The following is a 27521-nucleotide window of genomic DNA, read 5'->3' as shown; positions in this document are numbered from 1 at the left end:
TCCTTTCAAAATTTGAAGATACCAAATTTGAAGTAGAGATACTACCTTGCATTCTACCAGATCATAATGGAATGAAATTAGAAATCAATGATAAAATAAGAAAAAAAGCTACTCCAACTCCTGGAGACTAAATAATATGCTACTAAATGAACAATGGGTTGCAGAAGACATCAAGGAGCAGATTAAAAAATTTTTAGAGGTGAATGAGAGCAAGATACAACCTATCTCTGGGACACTATGAAAGCAGTTCTAAGAGAAAAGTTCATTGCATGGAGTTCATTCTTTATAAAAGAAAAAGTCAACAAATAAATGACTTAACATTACATCTCAAAACCCTAGAAAAAGAAGGAAAAAATCAACACCAAAAGCAGTAGAAGGCTGTAAATAATTAAAATCAGAGCTGAAATCAATGAAATTGAAACAAAAGAAACAATTGAAAAAATTGACAGAACAAAAAGTTGGTTCTTAGAAAAAATAAATAAAATTGACAGACCCTTAGCCATGCTAATAAAGAGGAGAGAAAACTCAAATTACTAACATTCGTGATAAAAAAGGAAGTATCACAATAGACACTACAGAAATACAGAAGATAATCAGAAATTATTTTGAAAACTCTGAAAATACCAAAGGCATTGACAAATTTCTAGAGTCATATGATATGCCCAAATTGAATCAGGATGATATACACAATTTAAACAGATCAATTTCAAGCAACGAAATAGAAGACGCCATCAGAAGCCTACCAACCAAGAAAAGCCCAGGTCTGGATGGATACACAGCCAGGTTCTACAACACCTTTAAAGAAGAACTAATACCAAAACTCTTCAATTTATTTCAGAAAATAGAAAAAGAGGAAGCACTTCCAAACTCTTTCTATGAGGCCAATATCACTCTGGTTCCAAAAGCAGGCAAAGACACATCAAAAAAACAAAAACAAACAACAACAACAACAACAACAAAAAACTTCAGACCAATATCTCTAATGAACATAGATGCAAAAATTCTCAATAAAATTCCGGCAAATTGAATACAAAAACATATCAAAAAGATCCTACACCACGATCAAGTGGGGTTCATCCCAGGGATGCAAGGTTGATTCAACATAAAGGAAATCAATAAATGTAATTCATCACATCAATAGACTTAAAGATAAGAATCATATGATCATCTCAATAGATCCAGAAAAAAGCATGTGACAAAATACAGCACCCCTTCTTATTCAAAATGCTAGAAAAATTAGGGGTAACAGGAACATATCTCACATCATAAAGGCTATCTATGGTAAGCCCCAGGCCAACATAATTCTAGAAAAAAAAAATTAAGGCATTCCCTCTAAAAACTGGAACAGGACAAAGATGCCCTCTTTTACCACTTCTATTTAACATAGTCCTTGAAATACTGGCCAGAGCAATTAGACAGATGAAAGAAATTAAAGGGATACAGATAGAAAAAGAAGAACTCAAATTTGCACTATTTGCTGATGATATGATCCTATACCTAGAAGACCTTAAAAGTTTCACCATAAAACTTCTAGAACTAATAAATGAATTCAGCAAAGTAGCAGGACATAAAATCAACACCCATAAATCAAATGCATTTCTGTATATCAGTGACAAATCCTCAGAAAGGGAAATGAGGAAAACTACCCCATTTATAATAGCTTCAGAAACAAAACAAAACTTGGGAATCAACAAAAGAGTTGAAAGATCTATACAATGAAAATTACAGAACCCTAAAGAAAGAAATCAAAGAAGACCTTAGAAGATGGAAAGATCTACCTTGCTCTTGGATAAGCAGAATTAATATTATCAAACTGACCATGTTACCAAAAACACTATATAGATTTAATGCAATTCCGGTCAAAATCACAATGGCATTTCTCATAGAAATAGAAAAAGCAATCATGAAATTCATCTGGAAAAATAAGACACCAAGAATAGCTAAAGCAATCCTTAGCAGGAAGAGTGAAGCAGGTGGCATCACTATATCAGACCTTAAGCTACACTACAGAGCAATAGTAACAAAAACTGCATAATATTGACACCAAAAGAGACTGGTAGACCAATGGTACAGAATAGAAGACACAGATACTAACCCACAAAATTACAATTATCTTATATTAGACAAAGGTGCCAAAAACATGCATTGGAGAAAAGATAGCCTCTTTAACAAATGGTGCTGGGAAAACTGGAAATCCATATGCAACAAAATGAAATTAAACCCCTATCTCTCACCATACACAAAACTTACCTCAGTGTAGATCAAGGCCCTAGGAATAAAACCAGAGACCCTGTGACTAATAGAAAAAAAAAGTAGACCCTAATATCCATCATGTGGGATTAGGCCCCAACTTCCTTAATAAGACTCCTTTGGCACAAGAATTAAAATCAAGAATCAATAAATGAGATGGAATCAAACTAAAAAGTTTCTTCTCAGTGAAAGAAACAACCTGTGAGGTGAATAGAGAGCCTACATCTTGGGAGCAAATCTCTACACCTCATGCATCAGATAGAGCACTAATCTCTAGGGTACATAAAGAACTCAAAAAGCTAAGCACCAAAAAAAAAAAAAAAAAAAAAAAAAAAAAAAAAAAAAAAAACCAACCAAAAAACCCAAAAAAACAAAACAAACAAACAAACAAAAACCCCCCAAAAACAAAAACAAAAACAAAATAACCCAATCAATAAATGGGTCAATGACCTGAACAGACACTTCTCAGAAGAGGACATACAATCAATCAATGAATATATGAAAAAATGTTCATCATCTCTAGCAGTTAGAGAAATGCAAATCAAAACTAAGATTTCATCTCACTCCAGTCAGAATGGCAGCTATCATGAAGACAAACAACAAGTGTTGGTGAGGATGTGGGGAAAAAGGCACACTCATACACTGCTGGTGGGACTGCAAATTGGTGCAGACAATATGGAAAGCAGTATGGAGATTCCTTAGAAAATTGGGAATGAAACCACCATTTGACCCAGCTATCCCTCTCCTCAGTCTATACCCAAAGGACTTAAAAACAGCATGCTACAGGGACACAGCCACATCAATGTTTTTGCAGCACATTTCACAATAGCTAAACTATGGAACCAATCTAGATGCCCTTCAGTAGATGAATGGATAAAAAAATGTGGTATACATATATGATGGCATATTACTCAGCAATAAAAGAGAATAAAATCATGGCATTTTCAGGTAAATAGATGGAGTTAGAGAAGATAATGCTAAGTTAGCCAATCCCCCAAAACCAAATGCCGAATGTTTTCTCTGATATAAGAAGGCTGATTCATAGTGGGATAGGGAGGGGGAATGTGGGAGGAATAGATGAAATCTATTAGATAGGGCTAAAGGGTGGGAGGGGAAGAGAGAAGGTATTGGTTTAGAAATGATGGTGGAATGTGATGGACATTATTATCCAAAGTACATGTATGAAGACATGAAAAATTGAGATATGAAAAATTGTGCTTTATATGTGTAATAAGAATTGTAATGCATTCCACTGTCATATATACATAAAAATTAATAAAAATAATTGATATTTCCTTTCCAAATTTGGTAAGCATCCTTCCCACTGTCTTTTGTGATGCTCTACAAGTGAGCCACATCCCCAACCCTTTTTATTTTGAGACAGGGTTACCCAGGCTGGTCTTGAATTTTTCATCCTCCTGTCTCAACCTTCCAAATCACTGGGATTACAGGTGCATACCACCAGGCTCAGCCAAGTGTCCTCTTTTCAAAATTGACCTTTTTCTTTTAACTCCTCCATCAAAGATGGTGGTATGAGTTCCTGGCCCAGCAAGGGGCATTGCTTGGATGAAGAAGAGGGGCAAACGCAATATGTGCAAAAGATGACATCTTTGTTTCTAAATTCTTCCTTGGTGCTATGTGCTGGACACTGCGGGAAGGAGGAAGCACCATGAGGAAGCACCAGAGATGATTATGTTTCCCATCAGCAGACTCAGCCCTGCTTTTTACATTTGTTCATTTATTTTTGATGCCTGGAATCAGATCCAGGACCTCACCCATGCTAAGCACCAGGTCTACCATGGAGCTGCACTCCCAACCTTTGCCCCTACTCTTTAAAGTCCAAAATGTCTTTCACACTGGTCCTCTGGGGAGAAGCCCCTTGTGATTCTATTGCAGATTTACTTTTACAACCCCTCCTTATCTTCTGTGGTAAAGTATACTTCCCTGAGAGACTGACACATATCCTAAAATATGTCACCCCTTTGTCCAAAATGTCATCAGAGTTGGCTTTAATTGTGCTTCACTGTCATTTGATTTTATAGTATTACTGAACCCACCCATCTAGGTCTGGAAGTGAATGTATGGTGCAAAGACAATTAAAATAGTCCAGACTCTTGCAGCTGATGGAATTTTAATGTAAACCACATAACACTGAACCAATTACACAAATGACTAAGTTCTTATAATGTCCTTAAAGGATAAGTGCAAAAGTTATATTTGCAAAAAAATCACCAGTATCTATCTCAAGATTAAGGAACATTAAATGCTCATGTTTAACTTAATTACACACAGAGAAAAATGTGGAGAAAATAATGGACTCTGGCAAACATGATTAGCTATGTATTTTTAAAATTGGAAGGAAAAGGTAAAGAGTTGCTGAGTGGTGAGAGAGATGATAAAAGGCCCATGTGTTTCATTTTGAAAATGGGACTGTGACAGTGCAGCTTACAAATTCAGGATTAATCCCAGTGACATTTGGCCTCACCTGCATTTACTGTGGAAAGCATACAAATAGCAGAAATGGGAGTTGCTTCGACAGATTCCCAACCAAAGGGATAGCTGTCAGCTGAGGTGGAGACTGAGGAAAAGCTGACCAGTACAAGATGCTGTTTGCTGCAAGGGACTTAGGCAACTCAATTACACTGGTTCAAGGAAAATTAAATTTGTAAGACAGCACTTTAGGATATACTTTAATTATTGGACAATTCCTATAAAACTTGAATATTATACATTATGTATTATGTAGGTGTGTGACTTAGCTTTTGCATCAGTGTGACCAAAATTCCTGTCATTAACAACTTAGAGGGAAAGTATTTGGGGCTCATGGTTTCAGAGGTCTCAGTCCATAGACGGCCAACTCTATTGCTCTGGGCCCAAGGTGAGACAGCACATCAGGGCGAAAGGAGGAGGCCCAGTGAAAGAAAACCGTTCCATTCATGGAGGAATCAGGAAGCAGAGAGAGGACAAGAGAAAGGGGTCACAGGGAAGATGCACCTTTCCAGGGCACACCGCCAGTGACCTACCTGCTCCATCCACATACCATCTGCTCACAGTTACCACCTAGTTATTCAAACTAGGATGGACTGATTAAGTCAGAGTTCTCATAATCCAACCACTTTACTTCTGAACATTCATGCATTAACACAAGGGCTTCTGGGGAGACTCCTCATACCCAATTCATAAACATGCTTTTATAAAGAGTAAAGAGAATCCTTCCTACTTCTTAACTTACACTGTATTATTAGTAACAGGTCAAGTTGAAGATAATTTGTCCATTAAAGGAATTTTTATTAATGGGTTTATAAAGCTAAATTTTGGACTCCTTTGAATTCATTTTTTTAAAATAATTTTTTAGTTGTCAATGGACTTTATTTTTATTTATTTATATGCAGTGTTGAGAATCAAACCCAGTGCCTCACACATGCTAGGCAAGCACTCTACCACTGAGTCACAACCCCTGCCCTCATTTCTTTTTTTTTTAAACATATTTTTTAGTTGTAGGTGGACACAATATTTTTTATGTATGTTTTATGTGGTGCAGAGGATTGAACCCAGTGGCCCACATGTGCTAGGCAAGCACTCTACCAACTGAGCCACAGACTGAGCTCCTGAATTCATTTCTTATCATGTTTTTAAATTCTCAAATACAAGTCTAATCACTCTTTCAATTTCAGAAGTCTGGTGTGGCACAGGTTTTTTGCCCCAAGTGCATGAGGAAAAGCATGTCTTACATAATTGCTTTTGCCTACTCTTCTAAGAATTGACTAGAGCCAGGTGTGATGGCACACACCTATAATCCCACACCAATAATCTCAGGAGGCTAGGGCAGGAATGTTCCAAGTTTGAGGCCAATCTGGGCAACTTAGACCCTGTCTCAAAATAAAATCACAATGGCTGTAGGTGTAGTTTAGAGGTAGCACACTTCTGGGTTCAATCTATGATGCCATGACCACCACCATAACAAAAAAGAATTTACTAGAACAATGAAAGTATATTTTAGCACCAAAGTTTAGATTTTAAAAAAATGCCTAGCTTTATTATGCTTTTGAAAATGGCTGGCTAAAGATATACACACACTCCCATCGGGAACTATTCTTGCAGCCAATCCTCAGCCAAATCTGAGGTGCTATCCCCAGAGATTTTTATTTAGTAGGTACAAATCAAAGCCCTAGAAATCTTAACGTTCATCTAATGCTCCAGATGATCCTAGTATACACCAAGTCACAGGTGTTTGAAAGCATGCAAAAAAATGCACATGTTGACTGGATGTGGTCCTCATATCAGCCTCATATGACTACATCCAGTTGGAAACGGTTCCAAAGTAGCATAGTCATGTGACAGCTGGCCAAACAATAAGGATATACAGCTAGCTTTTCCATAGTAAGATGGAATGATTTTTAAACAAGACATTTAATATAATGCAGAGGACAGAAGTTTTTCCTGGAAGGCTTTCTCTTGGAAGGCACATGCTGTGCCCGCTACTTGTCCTGTGTGGTTGTGTGTGTTAGCAGTGCGGTGCCAGCAACATAAAGCTGATGAGATGCAGCAGTTCATTAAGAGGACTAGCCAGAACGCTGCCAGGGAGGGAAATTATGACAAGTGCTGATGCAGTCAGCATTTTTAAGTCAGTCGTGTTTTTATAGACACCATTTATGAATTCTAAGGGCTTTGTCCCCACTGGGGATTCAAACTGGGAAGTAGTCAGATGCAGGTCACCTGCTCAGTGACATGCCACATGATATGAAGTAAGTCAGCACATCACCCACTGACACTGGAAGCTAAGTCGTCATGGTTGGCACAAAGGTTGTGTACAGACAATGGCAGATGGTGGCAGCAGGGAATCCAGTTTGACTTCAGAGGTGAGCCACCACGGGCTGGCTATGGGCAGAAGGAGCACCATGAACAGTCCCCCAAACAAATTTCTAGAAGGGCAGTGCCCATAGCAAATGCTTCGTAGTGACAGTAGAAATCATTAAACAGAAATTAGGCATTTTCTCAGGAGACTGCCAATCAATCAAAGAGGACCAGATTGAACAACTCTAAAAGCATGATTTAATCAGTAGCAGGACCACTTTCGTGTCCCCTCCTTTCCTCTAGGACTTTACAGTCCCATCTGTAACCATGCCACACCGTCTGTGACCACAGCCTTAGCACTTGCCTGAGAGCCGTGGGACATCTATTCCGGTGCCCAGCCCTGGGCCAGCACTCAATACATATTTGGTGAAACTGAATACATGGGAATGAATATATGGTGAGAATAACCAGAAAACTTAAGAATTACTAATTTCATGTGTGCTAGTGGATTATTTGCTTTCCCTTCTTCATTTAAAAAAATGTATTTTAGGTTTGGAAGGAGAGCTTAGCAGCCATCTGTTTCTGGATGCTTCATTTTTCTTAACCCAAAGTAGGACAGATTAAGGAGAGGCATAGGCAATTATGTTTTTACAGACTTCTAACTCCTGTCGGAAATGCAAGCTTAGTTAACACTAGTCCATAATAATCTACACCCGAGACTTCACTTTCACCTTCGATAATGAGTGTACTCTGTGTGTGAGCACAACCTGCTTATTCAGGGCAATAAGCATGTTGCCTAAGGAAGTGGGCTGCCTGTCTCCCAAAGGGGTTCAGACTCATAAATTCACCACATTCTGGGACAGTGTTTCAATTTCTTTAGCCCATGGCCAGCTCCACTGATAAATAAAATGATCTTTACATCCTATTTAATATAACTTGCAATTAAGAACAAAACAAGAATCTTGATAGGGAACAAACTGAAACGACAGGACAAAGAGTCCTGTGTATAGTTTCCCAGTTGTCCTTGTTCTCCAACCCCTTCATCTTCTTGGTGATCACCCTCTGAACCTTCATCTCAGCCCTCCTGGCTTAGGAACACGATTTTACCAGCACAACCATGGCTTGGGGTAGACTCACATGACCACAGCTCACAAGACTGATGTATGATACCGAAAAGCCAATTCATTAGTTGACAGCAAGCTCTACCTCTTGACAGACCTCCGTGGAAAGCCTGATCAGAAAATTAGTTACTGGTGAATGTGGCATGGGGACAAGGAGCATGAGATGAATCAACTACCTAATGGCATGAAGCTCAGCTGGCCTGATGCAGCCATTTCCTGGGTCAGGATGATCTTGCCAAGACAGCCATACACACTGCTGGCTATACTTTCCTGCCTCCTTCCCCCCAACATCCTTGCCAGTGCAACTACAATGATCCCAGGTTTGGCTCAGGCTTCTCTGGGCAGGGTCTGGATGAACACTGCCAATCTCTGCCTCTGTGACTCACTTTTCTTCTATACTTCCTCGGGTTGCTGATTCTTTCTGGAGGTGTTGTCCTACACCCAGTCATGTTACGAGGAAATCCTGCAGTTCTTACAGCCACACTATCACTGCAGATCATCTGACCTCTCTCTGTGCAGTGTCATGGCTCATTTTCAAGTTTAACCTTCAGAGGGCAAACTTCTTGGGAGTGACTCACTATGTCATTCACACTGATAACAATTCAACTGTCTCTGTGTAATCATCTATACACACGCTCACATACATCCATTTGTATGCTCTTTCATTATTGGAACTTTACCCTTTGAGAACAGCCCATATGGCTGTTTTTTTCCTGTATTTTTAACTCAACTATAGAATCATTTCTTTTTTTGAACTACGGCCATAAGATTTAACTAAGATGGTAAATACCTGAAAATACTACCAGCTCCTAAAAAAATCGATTTACCATGAAAATGTCCAAAATGTAAGCTACGACATCCTTTTTCTCAGGGCTTGCAGCGTCTAGGCATGGCACAGGCATGGCAAACAATGGAGATATTTATGTCTGAGATATGTAGACTCAATGAGCAGCCTGACTTAAAAGAATTCCTCGAGAGCCCTGTTAGCAAATATCTACGTGATATGGTCACCTGTAAATGCAGAGTGGAAAGCATGAGTTAAGGCCCTTGAGAAGACCTGTGGTGCTCCCGACAGAAAGGACCTTCTCTCCAGTGGCTACAAGAAGTGCTGACGGTGGGTGCAGCCTTTCCTGGAGCTCTGGTTGCCCACAGACCCACTGTCATATCATGCTCCTGGGATGGATTCATTACTGATGGACCCCTTGCTTACAGGCGACTGTTTTAGCTAAGACGGGGTAGAATTACATTTTCCCACAATATTTCTTTCCCCTCAAATGCTTTTACACCATAAAAGCCCTTTAAAACCATTCAGTCTGGAAAACTGAGAGGACCTTCCATATCATTTCCCTCTTGCTCACACCTAATAGAAGTCTCGAGGGACCCCACTGCCCAGCAGCTCTAGGCCGTCTGCAGACAACAATAAGAAGTTTGTTTGCTTTCAAAGCAGCCCAAGCCCAGCGTCTCCTCGCTGTCCAGCTTCTTTCTACCATGGCAGCTCCCTGGAGAGCCCAGGAACACCTACTAGGTTTGCTGAAAACCTCCTGGAGCTCTTACCTCCTGGAACAGCTAATTCACCAAAGTACTTACACACTGGGGAAGTGTGAACAAAACAGGTGATTCCAGTACTATCTATCAGTACTGGAAGAGGAAATCAAAGGAATCCTTTTGCAACAAAATTTAAATATGTATACAGGATTCAAATCTACCCACCGGCTTCCAAGAGATGTACATGAGAGAAACCACCAATATCAGTGATTGCCTCTGTGTTGGTCTTGGACTCTTGGAGAGTTCACTCCATGAGAACAATATCTAACATCTCAGTATTGAACTGGGCCCCTCTCTAGACTTGCTTATATAAAAACTGAAAACTGAGTCTTTTTTAACCTAGCCCTTTACTGTCTTTCTTTGCAAGAAACAATAATGACATGAAACAACAAAAAACATAAAAATAAATAAAAAGATATTGTGTCCAACTAAAAACTAACTGTTAAAAACAAAAACAGAAAAGAAGCATACCCCAAATCAGCAGGTCAATTTTTTGCATTATTCCATCCTTTATTAAAGCCAAGTTTCTAGGTTTTCTATGGCTCTTGCCATTCTGTTCACGTTCACTTACCCTGTACATTGGGATTCAGAGATGCCCCTGGTTCTTATGTTGTCTCACCCTCAGCAGAACCAGAAGCAAACCAAACACCCACACCACTCAGGGTGCTGGGAGGGATGGGGTGATATGCAGCTTGACTGATTGAATAAAAATCAATGGGTGGAAATTCTTTACCATGAAAATATAAATTTTAATAAATTTAGAACATTTTGATCTTTTTACCTAAAAATCTGTTTATCTCTGTAAACAATCACTAGAAAGATGTTGCATATAAAACAACGGAGACACATACATTCAAAGATATAGCTATTTTGAAAACAAAAAACCCTATTAGTATATTACAGAAAGAGATGAAAACAGCTTACTGGGGAACTACTAGAAGTGAGTTAAATTTAAACTTCCTGCAAGTATTTGTTGGTGGCTACTTTTTGATATTTGAGAGACAGGTGATCAAGGTGGTTTTTTAAATTTGAGGTTGTCACTTTCCATTTCTTCCATTACGACATGCATTTCCCTCTTCATCTATTATGGTTAATCTGTCTTCAAGTAGTTACCAACCAACAACACGCCTCTGAGCTTCAGTTTAGGTACATAAAAAAACAAACGAAGAAACCCCATAGTACTTACTAGTTCTTCTCCTATTGCTGATGCCATTATCGTATGGTGTAAAAGCATTTGAGGGGAAAGAAATATTGTGGGAAAATGTAATTCCACCCCTTCTTAACTAAAACAGTCTCTCATAAGCAAGGGGTCCATCAGTAATCTGAGTCTGGGGACGTTTGTGATGGAATGTGCAACTAACACAATTTTTCATAAGTCAGATACTTTTAGGTTCCTGACTTGTTTAGAGCTCTTGGCTCAAAGCTGGGGGGATATGTGGCTGGGAGTGCAGAGGCAGACAGGGAGTACCCCCCAAATCTCCATTGCCGACAAACTTGAGGGGATATTTTGTTACTTAATATACACTCCCACTGATCTTGTAGTATTACTGAGTCATGAACAGGGACCTTTATGCGAGAAAGGAAATAAAAGAAAACCAAAGGCAGTGCTCCAATATTTCCCATCAAAGAAGAAGGGTTTTACCTGGTTGGTAGAAATCAGGTGACAGCTCCCTGGCTACAGCTCTCGCGATGTCGCACTCCTGGCGGGCGGCCAGCGCAGCCTGGTCAGCAGCGTCAGCTTTCGCTCTTGCGTGTGCAGTCCTACATGGGGCACGAAAGGGCCAGTCAGCAAAGGTAGCACCTTATTAACTACATGTGGACAAGCAAACGTCCATCCAAGAAAAGAACTGTTCATTAGGATCATGGCCTGATACCTGCAGTACTAAGCTTTAGTGTCCTATCACAGTGGGATTTCAATAAAAAGAGATGAAGCTACCTGTAAATCGCCTCAGTCATTTCAGGGGAAAATGAAGAGGATGAGCGGGGCCTGTGTAGCCTGATGCTAAGTCTGGCTGTCGAAACTTATTGGACCAAATCTGTTGGCTGTGGTTGGTATTACCCACCCTGAAACTATGGAGAGAGCATATGATTTATATAGTGTTTATAGACTGAATTCCTATGGTAGAATCAATGTAAAAGTTTGATCAAGCAACCTCTGTTACAGTGGCTTTGGGGGGGGGGATTAGCAAAACTGTCATTGGTACTCTTTATCAATGTCCATGGCTTAAAAACTCTCACATGGCCAATTTTTGGGTGACCAGCATAATGCTACCAGGGATGTTGCTGGGAAATGTACACTACTGTCTCCTACCTGCCTGCTCAGGAGGGTTACCCAGGAGCCCACTTAGTTCACTTTTAAGCAATATTTTTTTGTATGAAATAAAAATGAAAAGGGGGCAGAGCTGACACAGACAAAATGGATCTCTTGGTCTTCCATCTCTTCCCTGGCCTATTTGTATTCCCTGAAATCTCTACTACTTCAAAAGGGCTAGGGGCAGGGGAGAAGGAGGCAGGGAAAGCCTTAGGCTTCTTAGGGCAACACAGGAGAATGGACATCACCAGTCCCAGCAGAGAGGATGTGGAGGTCAGGCAGAGAACCATGGGTTATCCACTTCTGAAGCAGGCAAACCTTCTCTAGTTAGTCTTTAGGTGGAAATGATGGGTATCTAATTTTTCTAACTGCTTAAATTTTCTATCATATTTTATTAGCAGTAGGCAGGGCTATAAATAGCTAATAGTAAAAGCTGAATGGAAGTCTGACAGAAGTACATGCACATCTCCCAGAGACAACAGAGAAGGGAAGAGTTGGGAAATGGCCCTGTGCAGCTGGTCTTCAGGGAGAAACACAGCTGACAGCTGGCTGATGCCAACAGATCCAACCCACAGAGGTACATGGTCAGAAGGAAAAATAGGAAGATGGGGCTGGCCTGAGACCACTGGTAGGAGGCTCCATGCTCAACCTACTTTCTCCAACCCCCTCTTCTCATCCTGGGCTCTCATGGTGCCCATTTGTCTTCTTAGGACCCAGCCAAGCCTGGAGGCTTGATGGAAAGCTTCACAAAGATTGGAAGCTTCACGAAGAGTGGGAGTTTGGATGTTTGATCCTCTGCTATAAATCCCAATGCAATGCACAGAACACTACCTGGGCACACTCCTGGGGGGCCACTTTATGAATCAAGAAATGAATGACACTTCCTCAGAACAGCTGGACAGTTAACTTACAAATAAACGGAATGACAAGACCATACAGACAATAAAGGAACAGTGGGTGCCAGGAGTTCAGAGTACACATGGGAAAAGGGGGAATGAGTGGAGCTGAGGGATGCTCCTTAGGCATTTGTCAACACCCACAGACTCCCCAACACAGAGCGTGGACCCTAATGCAAATGACAGCCTTGAATGTTCATGTATCGATAGTGGCTTGTCAAGTTATACCAAAGGCACTCACTGATGCAAAATGAAGGAAGCTGCACATGGGCCTTGGGTGGGGAGAAGAGGCAGATGGGAACTCTTTGTGCTTTCTGGTCAATTTTTCTAGTAACTTAAAAACTGCTCTAAAAAAATAGACTATTAATTAAAAATGAATGAATTAACTTCCAAGCCATCAAAATAATTTTTTTTTCCGAATCATGCAGGATATTTCCAATTACTTCTGTCTACAGGGTATCCTAAAATATGAAATGGACACAAAACCAAAAGGCTAAGAGAACATATTCCTAAGCAACTGTTGTAGAAGCTGGTTGCGTGGTGCCATCCTTGATGGTGGAGGAGGCTTTGTTCTGTGTCTGAGAGTCAGGAGATGCCCTCTGTTAATGTTCTTTCAGTTTCTCAGAATCTTTCCCAGAATGATCTTCCATTTTATCTGCTATTCTTAGCTAGAGCCTAATTATGTCTAGGTATCATAATTAATGAAGCCATAGGAGTACAGTGGCGCTGCCTTATCATGTAGTCTGCTAGCCCTTCGATGATAAATCTACAAAACTCACGAATAAATCACTTACTCTGATACAATTGCAATATGCCATCATATGCACTCAAATAAAATGGTAGTATTATCTCCACCACTTTTGACAATAGGCTAAACTGGAGAACAGATAAATACAGCTTACTCTTCTGCAGATACATTTTGAAAGCACAGTGTTATGGGAGCTTCATTTGCCACTTTTTTTACTTAACTCTTTACTTTTTTATTTAACTCTTTACTTTTTGCCTTACTCTTTCCTGTAAGACTAAACCGAGGGAGAGGACTTCCTTGTCTAGCCCAGCTCCATGCTGAACAGAGTACTGCTGCATGGCTGGTCAAAACCACATCCAAACTGGTCTAAACCACATCCAAACTTGAACCCAGAAGTCTGCTCAGAAGCTTTTGGTGAACCCAATCTTGAGATGTGGAACAGAACAGGAGCTCTGAGTTTGCTGTTACCATCAGTCACATGTGCCCACGGCTACCGGAATGTCTAGCTTTTGCCCAGGAATAATCTGGACTTGCCTCTGGCTCATGTTAGTGAATTCATGTGTTCAAATCCCAGGCCCAGTTCCAGAGCTGCACAGGACCCCTTTAATCAGCCAGCTGGTACAGGCATGCCATTGTTCCTGGGGTGCAGCATGGGGCTGGGCAGTCTGCAGAGATCAGCTGAAACCACTCAGCGGGATGCCTTGCTGCTGCAGCTGGTCACAAGGAAAACACATGTGCACCGAAGGAGCATGGTACCCAGGACACATTTCATTCATTCAAAAGCTTGCTGACATTTACAAGTCTTTTAGGCCTTTTAAGAAACTCCACATACCATTATCACATATGCTCCCTCCCCATTGAATGCAGTAAAAATAACCCAGAAGCATCTCCTTTTAGTGAGGCATCAGTGGCTGACTTTTAGGGCTCTCATTTTACAAATAATCCAAAGTTTTAACGTGGGCAAAGCCATGAGAATGATGCTGATATACAGAGAGAGCTCGCAGCCTGATAATTTTTTCCCAGACACCAGCCCTGCAGAGGTCAGCTGTGAACAGACACACCAGGAACCAAAACTTCTTAATGCCAGGCAGAACTTGGGAGTTAAGTTATTTTTTGAATCAGTCACCTGATGAGTATCTAAGGTTTTTTTCTTTAAGGACCAAAACAGTGCTTCATAACCTCTCAGGGCACCTTAGTTGGAAAACAATAATGGAGTTTTCCCAATTTTTTTTCACTTTCCTCCCTAATTGACACATTCAATTTTTCTTAGATATAACAATACTTTTATAAAAAGCATATTCAACTCTACACTGAACATGCTCTACCTACACTCCTCCTCTGGCCAACGAACATGCTGCTCAGGGTCCTTAAATGTCTACTCTTGACTTCTAGCTTTTGATAGCTCCTATGTCTACCCCCAACACAGCTGATAAAGGTTTTAATCTAGAATCTACCACAATTCTGCTAATGGTGAAATTGATACTTACAAAATTTGCTATTTCTACTTTTTATACATTCTCTTCTCAACAATAAACTGCTTCAAAAGTATGCTGATTTGGAGGCTGGAGGTTTAGCTCAGTGGTAGAATTCTTGCCTAACATCCATGTGGCTCTGAGTTCAATCTCCAGTCTCTTTCTCTCACACACATATATATTCTGCTGTCCTTTAAAAATGTATTATATGTATTAAGTCAGAGTTATTTTACTGATCCAACCCTTAAAACTTGATGGCAAAGGCTATACTCTAATTGGTTCAGTGTCTGCTCTTGTGATTTGCTTTGACAACCAAGTATTTAAAGCTAATTATTAGGAGAATTTAAAAATAAGAGCAATTGGTAGATAGCTTGAGAAAACCCAAATCTCAGCCGATGGCAATACCGCACTTGCAGTTGCTCAAGCCAAACCCTCTGAGCCATCCTTGATCCCTCCCTTTCTTTCACATGCCCCATCAATTGTCAGCAAATCCAGTTGGCACCACCTTCAAAATACATCCTCAATCCAACTGTTGCTCCTGCCCTGGTCGCAGCATTAACATCTCACCAGGGTTACTGCAAAGGCAGAGCCCATCTCCTTGACATTTTACTTCCCTCTGGTTCTCTTGAAAATGCCTGACAATAACCAGAAATTCTTTCCTGGGTTATGGCATCATGGGGGATAAAATGCAAAAAATATGACCTATGAGCCTTCCTTTTGGACTGTGACATTACTCATTTATGTGAGACCTAGATTTCAGAAAACCAATTATCTTGTGCAGACAGTTGCAGCCCTTTTAAAGAAGAAATTAGTCTGTTGAGCAAGGAATACTCCCTGATAGGAGAAGCAGCAACTGGCTCCTGAAATTGCAATTGAAAATCAGAGCCATGATTTCTAGGTGACTAGCCCTTGGTAAGAAACTGGTCCTTCAATCTGGATTTGGTTCTTGGATAAGACAAACCCAGGGAGGCTCAGCACATGCTCCTGGTGCTCAGCAACGCACAGGGCCCTTAGATGTCTTCCACCTTCTAATCTCAATCTTTCACACAGTGATTGACTGACAGCTGATGAAGATTTTAACCTAGAATAGACAATGATTCTACTATCACTCCGTTCTCAGGAAGTAGTTTGGGAAGACTACATCTTAGGTGTCCCCATCTATCCCATCTATTGGTTCTTGAATGTTAATTTTCTCCATAAATTATCATTTTTAAAAAAAAGAAATAAAAGACAGGACATGAAGTAGTAACTTCAAGAAACTGAATTCTTAAGATTCTGGTTTAAAACATATTATATCATCAGTGAATAGTTCATCCTATTTGCTAATGCAGGAGGATCATGTCTTCCTTTCCTCTAAAATATAGCCAGTACAAAAGGTAAACTAAGGGGCAGAATATTGCTATTAAGTTAGGTATTTGATCCTTACAGGTCTAAATTTTTGCACATGTATTAGAAAACAGGCTTTGGAAGTACTGTTAGTCAGAGATCAGGTCAAGGCCCCTCTGAGCCACAAATGGTTCTAGTTGAAGAGATCAAAAGTTAAACCACATTACTTTATCACAGAAATGTCTCTGCAGAACTGAAGTCAGTATCAGTCCCTGGCTTTCTGTCAAGGGCAGAGAAGAATGTTTCTATACCTTTCATGAAATGCTGTCCATTGTGTGTATTGTTGTCATGTTTATTGAGATTTAGGTAATGCAATCCTCTCATTGTTCAGTACAAGGAAAAAAAATTGGTCTCTGGTGATAAACTGGTTTGCTTCCTTGTACCATACAATGTGGACTACACAATCTGTTGTTTCTCTTCTCCTTAAGGCCACCAGAAAACCTAGAGTTAAAGCAGCTTCCACATAAGCACGTAGCTATCTAACCACACGCTCTGATGCTAGACTCCCACCGTCAGGGACGCTATCGTGAATGTGACAGATGAGAGAGCCCTGAAAGCACTTTCTGGAAACCGGCAGGATATTTACACAAAACAAAAAGCCAATTCCCGGATCAATAAATTCTTGTTACACTGGTTTCCTGAGCTCCAGCCCCTGTCAGTGTGCTAATACTCAGGGGACAGGTATAATGACTTGGGAACAGCAGAGTTTACTACTCAGTCTCCTTTTATAAGATTTTCTCTAAGTTATAACATTTTTACACTTAGAAAAATCAGTCCTCACTCTTCAGCACTTTAGCGACTTTATTCCCTTTCATCTGATCAACAACTTAATAAGCTTAAAGGCTACATTCTCGATAGCCAGGTCAAAGTCACATTTTTACTCCTTAATTGGAATATGCCAAGTAATTCCACTTTATCTTTTTTTTTTGTTGTTGTTGCTTCTGGGGATGAAACCCAGGGTATCTTACATGCTAGGCAAGTATTCTACCACTGACCTATATGCCCAGCCCCTACATTTTATTTGACAACAATAAAATTTTATTTTATAAAAATTATCTGAGATTTACCTCCCGATGTTATTTATATCAGATGAGAAAAAAATGTGATATTAAAAAAACTTAAGGCATGTTTTATTCTTGAAATAATCTTTGGAGAAAAGTCCTTTTTAATGAGGGTCATTTTAAAGTTCAAGCACATTATCATTAAATAATATTAAAACATCTATTTCAAGCTTAAGCACCTGCAACCCAGTAAATGGGCGAAAATACTTGCCAATCACATATCTGACAGGGGGTTAGAATCCAGGATATATAAAACATTCTTACAATTCAACAACAAAAAACCTTATCAAAAAATAAGCCAAAAACCTGAATAGGCATTTCTCCAAAAAAGATACACAAATGGCCATGAGAACATGAAGAGATGCTCAGCATCACTAAACACCAGGGGAATGCAAATCAAAACAACGAGATCCTATCTCACACCCATCAGGATGGCTACTACCCCAAACCCAGAAAGTTGCAAGAATGTACAGAAACCAGAACCCCCTGCACTACTAGCGGGAAGATGAAGTGGCTGCTGCTCTTCTGGAACATACTATGGCAGCTCCTCAGAAAATTTAAAATAGAATTGTCAAATGGTCTGCCAATTGGATTTTGGATATAGGCACAGAAGTAAAGGAAAGCAGGGTCTTAAAGAGATATTTGCACACCAAGTTTATATCAGCATTATAATAGCCAAAAGTTTGAAGCAACCCAAGTGTCAATGGATGAATAAACAACAAAAAATTGGTATATGTAAATATATTATGCAAGCCTTAAAAAGGAAATTTAGATACATGTTTCAACATGGATAAACCTTGCCAACTTTATGCTAAGTGGAGTGGGCCAGTCACAAAGAGACAATTATTGTATAGGGTAGCTAGGGTAGTCAAATTTATAGAGAAAGAAAGAATTGTGGTTGCCAGGGGCTGGAGGGAGACTTTGGAAAGATGGTTAGTGGGTACAGCACTTCAGTTTTGCAAGATGAAAAACTTCTGAGGGATCAGTCATAAAAGTAAAGGAATAACCGCTGGACATTTTTGGAAAGATGTCAGAACTTTCAAACATGCGGACAGTTTTCCTGTCTGTTTTGCTACCATAAAAACCTGCCATAGAAGCTGTCTTCAAAAATCCTAGTGGAAGGGATAAATGGGTGAGGAGGAGAGAAACATGAGGGATAACCCCAAGATTCCAAATAGGTATTCAGACGCCCGGTCTCACAGCAGATAGTAACTGTGTAGGCCCTACTCCAGTTTGGAGGTGATGACACACTCAGTTTTACACAAGTAGGAGTTTATGTGATAGGCATTTATAGTTGGGAATACAGGGCTATGATGCAAACTAGAGGACACGGCAATAAACAGAAGTGTGAACATCATGATGCGTTCAAGGAAAGTTGGCTGAACTTGTCAAAAAGCAAAGAATTGAGTATTGAAACCTAAGTGTCCTGGGGACTGGGGTGGAGGAAATAGCAAAATAACCTGAGAGAAGGGAGCATACACAGAATCCCTTTAAGTTCTTGGGTGAATCTTGGGCTCCTTTTAGGAGTTAAGTGGGTCACATCAGAATCTGTCTTCCCTCTGGGGTAGCTGCATTTTTCTCAGCCTGACGGGCTGATTTATGATTTATGGCAGCCACTGGCAATGCGGTGAGGAAGGGACAGTCTGTCAATCCCCCCGTGCTAGGGAAAGTGAAGGCCGAGTCAAGGCGGCTGAATTTGTTGAGACCTATTTGAGGGAGCAGTTGGAATAAGAAGGCCACGGCTGAAGCCAGATGGAAGGGAGTCGGTGAGGAACTGGGCAGAGGAAGTGGAGGAAGCAGGTGTGGGGCACATGCTGGAGACTTTTGACCCAGAAAGGAAGAAGGAAATTTGGACAGTAACCAGAAGAATTAGCTGGGTCAAGGGAAAAGACATTTTACTTGCATTTTAAGTAAATGAGAACTGATACTAGTGGAAGGTGGGAAGGAAGATGCCCAAAGAATAGGAGAAAATGAAGTTTTGAGAAGATGACTATTGTCCTAGATGAGGTGAGAGAAACAAAACAGGAAAAAATATTTTTTAAAAAGGGATGAGTTGATCCAATGTTTTAAGGTTATTCGAAGGATAGTAAGTTTGAAAGAGAACAAGAGTGTCATGGGGCTTTGGAACTGGAAAGACCTGGGCTCTCACCCCAGTTCATCATGTTGACTGTGCCCCCAATTTTCTTACCTGTACAATGGGGACAATATTAATGTGTAGAGTTAGACTGAGATCAGGATTGATTTATATGAAGTGCTTAGTATTAACTTAGGGTATTTACTGGATAAATGCCCATTATCTGTCTTCTGCAGAAATTAAGAGGCAGTGGGGAGATTCTGAGGGCTTAAAAGAGGTGAAGATGAAGAATCATCACTGTACCAAAGTTCTAAGGAATGGAAGAAAAGTATGTTAGAAATGCTAAGTGGCCCAGGAGAACCTGACCTGGGTCTCTATGACTGTGCATCTTTCTCTAGTAGGGTTCTTCTCTGGGAGAAGTGGAGGAGGTAGACTGTGGCTGTGACACAGAGGCAAAGACTCGGATCAAGGAGGATGGGGCGCACCATGGAATCACCTGGAGCTGTGGGCAGGGAGGAAGAGACCACCACCAAAGGTGGTCATTGGGTCAGATGAAATATAAGGAGCTAAGTTAAGACTGGGTGAAAAATGTGAAGGTAATCAGACAAGTGTAAAGTCATTATCAAAGTAGACTTTATGGTTTTAGGTATTTTTTAGCTGATAAGACCTGTCTTTCCTAATGAGAAATTATATAGTGTATTATTTTGACTGAATCTGGCTTGCTATTAAATAATATATCTTTAGGTCAATTTTTTTTTGGGGGGGGTACTAGTAGGCCTTTGGCAATACTAGGTAGACCAAATTATTTTAAGGTAGATGCATATTCTATAAGATGGAGCTAGACATCATCACAAGTACATTTTTTCTTGGGCACTGTCACAGAGATACCTGGATGTGTCTAATAAGAACCCTGCAGCTTCAGGATCTGAGAACTACTTCTGGATAATGATAAAAATTCAAATGTCAATGCTATTTTTATTTTCCCTTCAGTATTAGGTTCCTTGTCTTTTGCCAAGGGTCTGTTATAGGTACAAATTCAATTACGGCTAAGAATTAGAGCAATTTAAGACCACGTAATGGTCAGAACACATGATGGCAGCTCGGGGTCTTCAGTTGAAGAATAGACAGATCATTTATTATGGATCATAAACTGGCCTAATCCCCACTTGGTGCTGCAAATGTCCATTAAATGCATAATAATTCCATTTTATAAATACTTATATGTTTAAAAAAATTAAGCAATCACCATTTACTCCTTAAAAATGACACAAGGCCTTTAGATCTTCTCCTTGGACTCGAGTTGAAAAACAATCGCTAAGGTAATAAGATATCCATCTTCTATCATCTGAAATGGCTCTTAAGATCCCAAAGCTGCCCCTTCACTTTGTTCTGTCCAGATGAGCCTAATCAGTGAGCAATACAGGGACCCAATCCTCTATTGGGTTTCTGACGCTAAACAGTACAAACACGAACTTGCTTGGGAGTAGCTACCATCTTGAGCTCTTACCACTTCAGAGGTACACGTTTTGAAGCTATAGTTTGGGAAAGAACGACTCTGGGAGAAATACTAAAGTGTCAGGGGTGTGGTTATTCTCTCAGCAAATTTGTTTTCATCATTTCGAATTTCCTGGTAGGAACTGTGGTTCCATTACTCCAGTTACCTCATGCCTCGTCTGGGACCAGAAAGCATTCAATAGTTCAATCAAGAAGTCCTCAACTATTTTTACTTTAAATTTCCAGCCTTTTCTGCAACACACTACAACAAGCATGAAGGTACTGCTCTAATACATGCTAAGCCTCTGGATTTGAAGAAGTGACTCTTCAATCTTCTGCTTTACCAGACATTAAAAACACAGTTGTAACTTGGAAAGTCTCTTGAGAATTCTGTGGTTCCCTCCCTGATGGTCAGGCAATTTTTTTTTTCCTTCTGTAGAGGTCTGAGACTCAGAGAGACTCAGAAACATATTCAAAGTCACACAGCTATCTTGTGGAATGAATGGATGGAACCCAAGTCTCTTACCCTTTGTGATAACGGCAAGCAAGTATGTTCTGAGAAAGACTTCTGTATTACTTTAGCAAACATTCTAGTATGTAATTATTTCATTTTTCTTTCTGCTCTAAAAAATCCCCTCATTTTCATAGTTCATGCTTTCTCTTTGAATCTGTTACTGCTCTCTTTAATCAATCTTTATTTTAAATAGACTAATGCCGCTATTGAAAAATGCAAATATTCAGCTTTCTTCTCCTACACATTTTTTTAAAACCAATTTTGGCTGACTTTCAAATGAAATAACACAGCTTAGAAAACATCTTACTAAAGACTACAGGGCAGATTTGCTTCTCATCAAGGTTATTCTTTAGAAGGAACATTTTTAGGTGGTGTTAAAAATACTACAGATTCATCCAACTCAGAGTTGCCTTCCCCAAATCACCAAATTAGTAATTAACGCCTCCAAGTTTAAAAGGAAATATCAGAGGATCATCTAGTTCCCCCTGAATTCTTAAAAAGTTTTCTCCTTTTTCCTCATGAGAATCTCAAAAAAATTATGTCGTATTCCCCTATTTTCAGCATTTGCTATGTTAAACTGAGAATAGAAAATTTTCATTTTAAAACTCGATAAAACAGCAGTTTATCCAAGGATACCGAGGAAAATAGAAGTGGAAACAAACGTGTAAACCAGGGCTGCTGGTTTTCTCTTTAGCACCTTTAAGTAACAATTGGTGTAATGGAGGGGCAAAGACAGTTTTAAAGATGAATGCATGAACACTGAGATACTAGTATACCAATACTAGTATACTAGTATACTCAGAGATGGTAGAAACACAAGGCAGGGGATTCAAATCAGGTCAGTCCAAGAATCTTGCTCAAAGAATAGGAATCTTTTCCTCTGGTCCTGATAGATGGTTATATTAATATTCTCACAGTATTTGGAATATTCTTGACCAGATGTCTCCTGTCTGCCTATGCATCAACTGGTAGAAACATTCTAATGAACTTTTGAATTTTATTTATTTTCATGGTGGGACTGACTGAATCGGGGGCTTGCTGGTTAGCTGGATTGACCCTGTTGTAGCCACTGAAGGGCCTACTTTCCTCGACTCATTGCCTTAGTGACAGATGTATTAACACAAATGAAACCACTCCTCCCCAACAGGAGGATCAGCCCAAGTCCAAAGACACTCAAGAAGAATTCCAGGCACTAAGGGGATGTTACACAAGCCAAGGCCGAGGGTTGGGGAGGGCCACAGAGGATGCCATTCCCACCAAGGTGGGGATTTCCCTTCAAGTCCAAGAATTCAGGATCTTCTGTCATCTTGTGATTGTGGGAAGGGCAGGTTGAACTCCAGAGGGGCAGGAGAGTTGCCACCTTAGTATTAAGATCCGAGCTTCTACTGCCTGGCTGGTATCTGATGGTGGCTCTAGCGGGGTCTCCAGTTGGCCCCAGAGCATCCAGCCATCCTTTCAGGTTAGAATTGTTCAATGTGCCAAGTTTTGGCCAGCGATGAGTACTGGAAATAGGTCTTGCCTCTGAAATGACAACAGATTCAGTGACAAAGGACACGCCCCTGCTTTATCAGCTAACTGTCCTCTCTGAACCATGAATGTGAAAAGCCCCCTTGTCTTTAAGGTGGAGAACACGTCGCCATGGATAGGAGATCCAGGATTCCAGTGGAAACTTATAAACTATCTTTATAATTTTGGACCCAGAAAATACTGCAAGAGGTGTGTTGGAAGACAGGATTGCATGTTCTATGCTTTGTCTTGTCATGAAGGAAATGGGGGCACAGAAAGCCCTGTTATAGTGTCATATAGGTCCCTGGGGTCAACCAGTTACCCAAACACACGAAAGTCACTGAGGAAAGGGGAGGCTGTGAGAGTCAGCCATGATGTCCAGAAGAGCCCCATCCTGAAGGGACCTCCCTTCCATTAGGGACAGGTATGGAACCCACAGCTCTAGGAGACAGGACTTTTTCCAAGGAGGACCTGGAATACTCTGGTAGTGGCATTTGTTCCAGAGTCAGGAGGAGAGTTAAGAAGCCTCTGTGTACCCATGACAAGGACACAGTGTTAGAAGCTGGAGGCTGCTCACAGCTGGCTTCTGTGCTGTTAGGAGCTCTCCTGGACCTCACGGACACTCCCCATTCCTTGTTATTCCTATGGATGCATGTTCAGGTTTCAGATCACTTTTTTTTTTTTTTTTTACATTTTTTTCCTTAGTTTTAGGTGGACATAATACCTGTATTTTTATGTGGTGCTGAGGATCGAACACAGTGCCTCCTCACACATGCCAGGCAAGTGCTGTACCATTGAGCTACAACCCCAGCCCCTCAGAGCACGTTTGAATTTGTGTTCCTGAGAATAATCACCCTGGCCTGTCTTTCCTAATGCCAAATCCTTATTTCATGATCATCTACTGCTATTTTCTACCTCAAACAAAACCTCAACATACAAATGCCTAGATCTACAAATGCCTAGAAATGCTTCTGCATAATTATTTGCCATTCTGGGCACACAGGCAATTTTGCTAATTCTACATACACACTCACTTTCCTTTCCATACTCACTATATATGCCATAGTCCCTCCTTATGGGGAATGGCTATTTTAGTGAATGCCGGAAACTACAGACAGTACTGAACACTAGATGTACTGTATTTTCCTATATGTACATAACTGTGGTAAAGTTTAATTTATAAATCAGGCACAGCAGCGAATTACCAACAATAAAAAGAACAATAAATAAAAAGAGAGTAACAGTATACTATAAAAAAAACTTATAAATCGTGGGATTTCCAGAACTTTCCATTTAATATCTGTGGACCACGGTTGGCTGCAGGTAACAGAAACCACAGAAAGCAATGATGATTGCCTGCATCATCATTATCCAGCTCCAGCCCCTCTGAAATTCTGCATGTGAAATGAAAGCTGCTTTCCCCTTAATTTTCTCTCTGGCAGATGAAGACTGCTGGCAAGTCAATTTCAAATGAGAATTTCTCTGTAATGTTTTTCTGAGATGTCACAGTCATAGCAGCTCAAATGATCTTGTTTGGCAGAGTGAGATGAACAAGGTTCTGATACTGGTCTGAGGGGGTGCTGCTGCATGGCCTGAGTGCTGACACACACACACACACACACACACACACACACGTCACCACGAGTGACACTAGTATGACAAATAGCTTCTTGCAAATTACTCGTTAAAGTATAAGGTGGAGAATTCCAGAAGGCAGTTTGTCTTCCTTGCTACTGTAATTCCAAATTTAATTTCTGAAGCACGATCTTTTCCATTCTAAATTGGAAGGATTATTTTATTTTTAAATCTGCTTTGTAATCTTAACTATCACTTTAACCACGTCAACCATAACTATGAATTTAAATGCTATAAGATGATGAGTCCTTTGTATTATTAAAAATATCTAAAGAAGTATTAAATGTATGCTTGGGAGGCTTACTCTTGACAGTGAATTTGGAGTGAATACATAAATAAATATAAATATGCATAATATATACACATTTTTAATATTTATATTTGGAATATTATCTGCAGCAACAGATGTTAAACACTTAGGACTACTTGAAGGTTTTTTGGTTTGTTTTCACTTGGAGCTAATACTTAACTGTATTTATTATCTTTCAATAAAACGTTTTTGAGTTTTATTTTGAAAAAACTGAAAATCTACCAACCAACCCAACAAAAAACTTCAGGAACAAACAGTTTAACCCTCTTGTACTGACTACTAACTCTGCCTTGGCAACTTGTTAAATTAGGGCTGCTCATAGTTTTTAATTATAATTTCATTATGTACAATACCAGCCTCCTTTGTCAGATGAGGTTTTATTACAGGGCTATTATGTAATTCAATTCATGGTTAAAGTCTCCTCTGCCTGGAAAACACAATTGCAATGGCACTGACCCTGATGCTTGATGAGAATCATCGAACCGGAGAATTCAGTAACCAGATTTTATTTTTTAAAATAATGTAGCCCATTTTACTCAGTTTTTGAAATGGGCTTCTACGCTCTTGGGTGTCGAACTAGTGTTCTCATCCATGCTCTGAGAACCTGCACTCACCTGAAATGTAAGCCACGCTTCGGGATCACAGGGTATCCCATCTCCTGTCATTATTTTGAGCCCTATGGTCTAGCTCAAAAGCCCATTTTTCCCGGACCTTAGCCATCTCCTGGCAAAGAGCCCTAGTCCCTGCCATTTGCCACTTGTTCTGTGCTATTTTAATTCTGGACAAGTTGTGGTAGTAGGCTATATTTAAATTGGCCTGCACTGTGAAGAAACACAGCGGACGCACGTGGCACCTTTGACATAATCCAATTGTGCTCTGGCTCTGTATCAGGCTGTGTGGGATTCTGCACTATATGCCCCACCATGCACGGGGCTGGACTCCCACTCCCCAGGTGTTCAGCAGAATCTTCTGGGGAGGATGAACTGTGGCAGAGACCGACGGAAATGCCACCAAAAACTTCCAAGAGTCGACTGAGAAAACATGGACAATAATCAAAGGAGAAGAAAAGAGGCCCTCGCCCCTGGCTGAGGACCACTGGAATATTTGTAGAATAATTTTCCAAAGACCCATTTACAGGTAGGAATTTATAAAGTACAACATATCTATGGAGAGAGCCTCAGAGGAAATTGCACGCACACATAAAGCTAGCCTTCTCAGGTCTCTGAGCTTTTAGAAGTGGACTGTGAGAAACACTTGCTTTTAACTGATTCTTCCCCATCTGCCCCTCCACTTCCACAGCCATCAGCTGTAAACACTTGTGTGCCAGACATAAGGCTGAGTTCCTACCTGGAGTTATGCTGTTGCTTTATAGAAGAAAAATGGGCTGGAAATGCCCTTAAATCATTAAAATTAAAAAAATGTAAAAAGCAGCTTTCTCCAGAATAGGTGCTGAGGTCTTACAAATACTCCCAGCTCAAAGCTAGCCTAAAGCCAGATTTATCACTCTGTCCGGCAAATCAGAAAATGGTTAACTTTTCAGGAACTTACAAGTCAAGGATTTTTGCCTGGGGTCCTTATGTATGTGGTGCTGATGCTCCCATTTTGCTAACTGCAGAGTGAAAATCCAGCCTATGTATGTGATCATATTCTTGCTGCAGATCTAGAAGTGCTTAGATCTAGAAACCAGGGTTTCTTCCTATTTAGTTTGCAGATATCTCCTTGGACTGCTTGGAATATTTCTTGCTGTCAGCCAAATCTCTCTATTTGGTTTCTTTGCTTAATAAACTTTACTATCCAAGTAGGTAGTAAATAATAGACCTGAGTTTGTTTTCTGGAGTAAGTAGAAAAACCATCTTAGAAATGTTATGTCGAAATATATTTGCCCACATAGACTAGTCAATTAACATGAAACCATTTTTAAATGTCCTTAACAAAAGAGCCATTAGCAGACTATTTGGTTACATGTAGTCAGGGATACAGACTTTTAAACTGATCTACATAGTGGCCACACAGAGGTGCATGTATCAAAACAGAGGTGTCTGTTTTTACTGGAAGGCATACAAGTGGCACTGAATATAATTATGCTTTGAGTAGCATCAAAACAGGACTCAAAAATAAATTCCATTCTACCTTTAGTCCTCTGAGCTTTCGGAGAGCTAATTCCAAATTTCAATAAATAAGATTCCACCTTATTTCCTGAATGCATTCCAGGCTCCCTAACAATGATAAGAATAATGATGATGTTTTGTGGTACTTGGGGACTGAATCCAGGAGTGTTCTAACGCTAAGCTACACCTCCAGTCCCTCTCTCCTTTTAAACTTTTATTTTGGTGGTGCTGTGGGAACTAAGTCAATGTTATACATGCTAGGCAAGCTCTGTGCCACTGAGCTCCATCCTCAGCCC

The 27521-nt window shown here is 40.2% G+C and overlaps 1 protein-coding gene across 6 annotated transcripts in view; it reads right to left on the bottom strand.

The window, feature by feature from the left end:
* Nucleotides 1-27521, bottom strand: part of Jph1 (junctophilin 1) — an 80331-nt gene that overhangs the window by 11768 nt on the left and 41042 nt on the right. For 5 of the 6 annotated variants that reach the window (XM_077800702.1, XM_077800705.1, XM_077800704.1 and 2 more), the window contains exon 3: nucleotides 11353-11471. In XM_077800702.1, the coding sequence (XP_077656828.1) occupies nucleotides 11353-11471 (119 nt within the window). Of the gene's footprint in view, nucleotides 1-11352; nucleotides 11472-17535; nucleotides 23188-27521 lie in introns of those variants that run through there. The other variant, XM_077800708.1, reaches the window with a different exon arrangement.

This window comes from Urocitellus parryii, chromosome 7, assembly GCF_045843805.1.
Source record: "Urocitellus parryii isolate mUroPar1 chromosome 7, mUroPar1.hap1, whole genome shotgun sequence".
Taxonomy (NCBI): Eukaryota; Metazoa; Chordata; class Mammalia; order Rodentia; family Sciuridae; genus Urocitellus; species Urocitellus parryii.
This window is presented reverse-complemented; position numbering and strand designations above follow the sequence as displayed.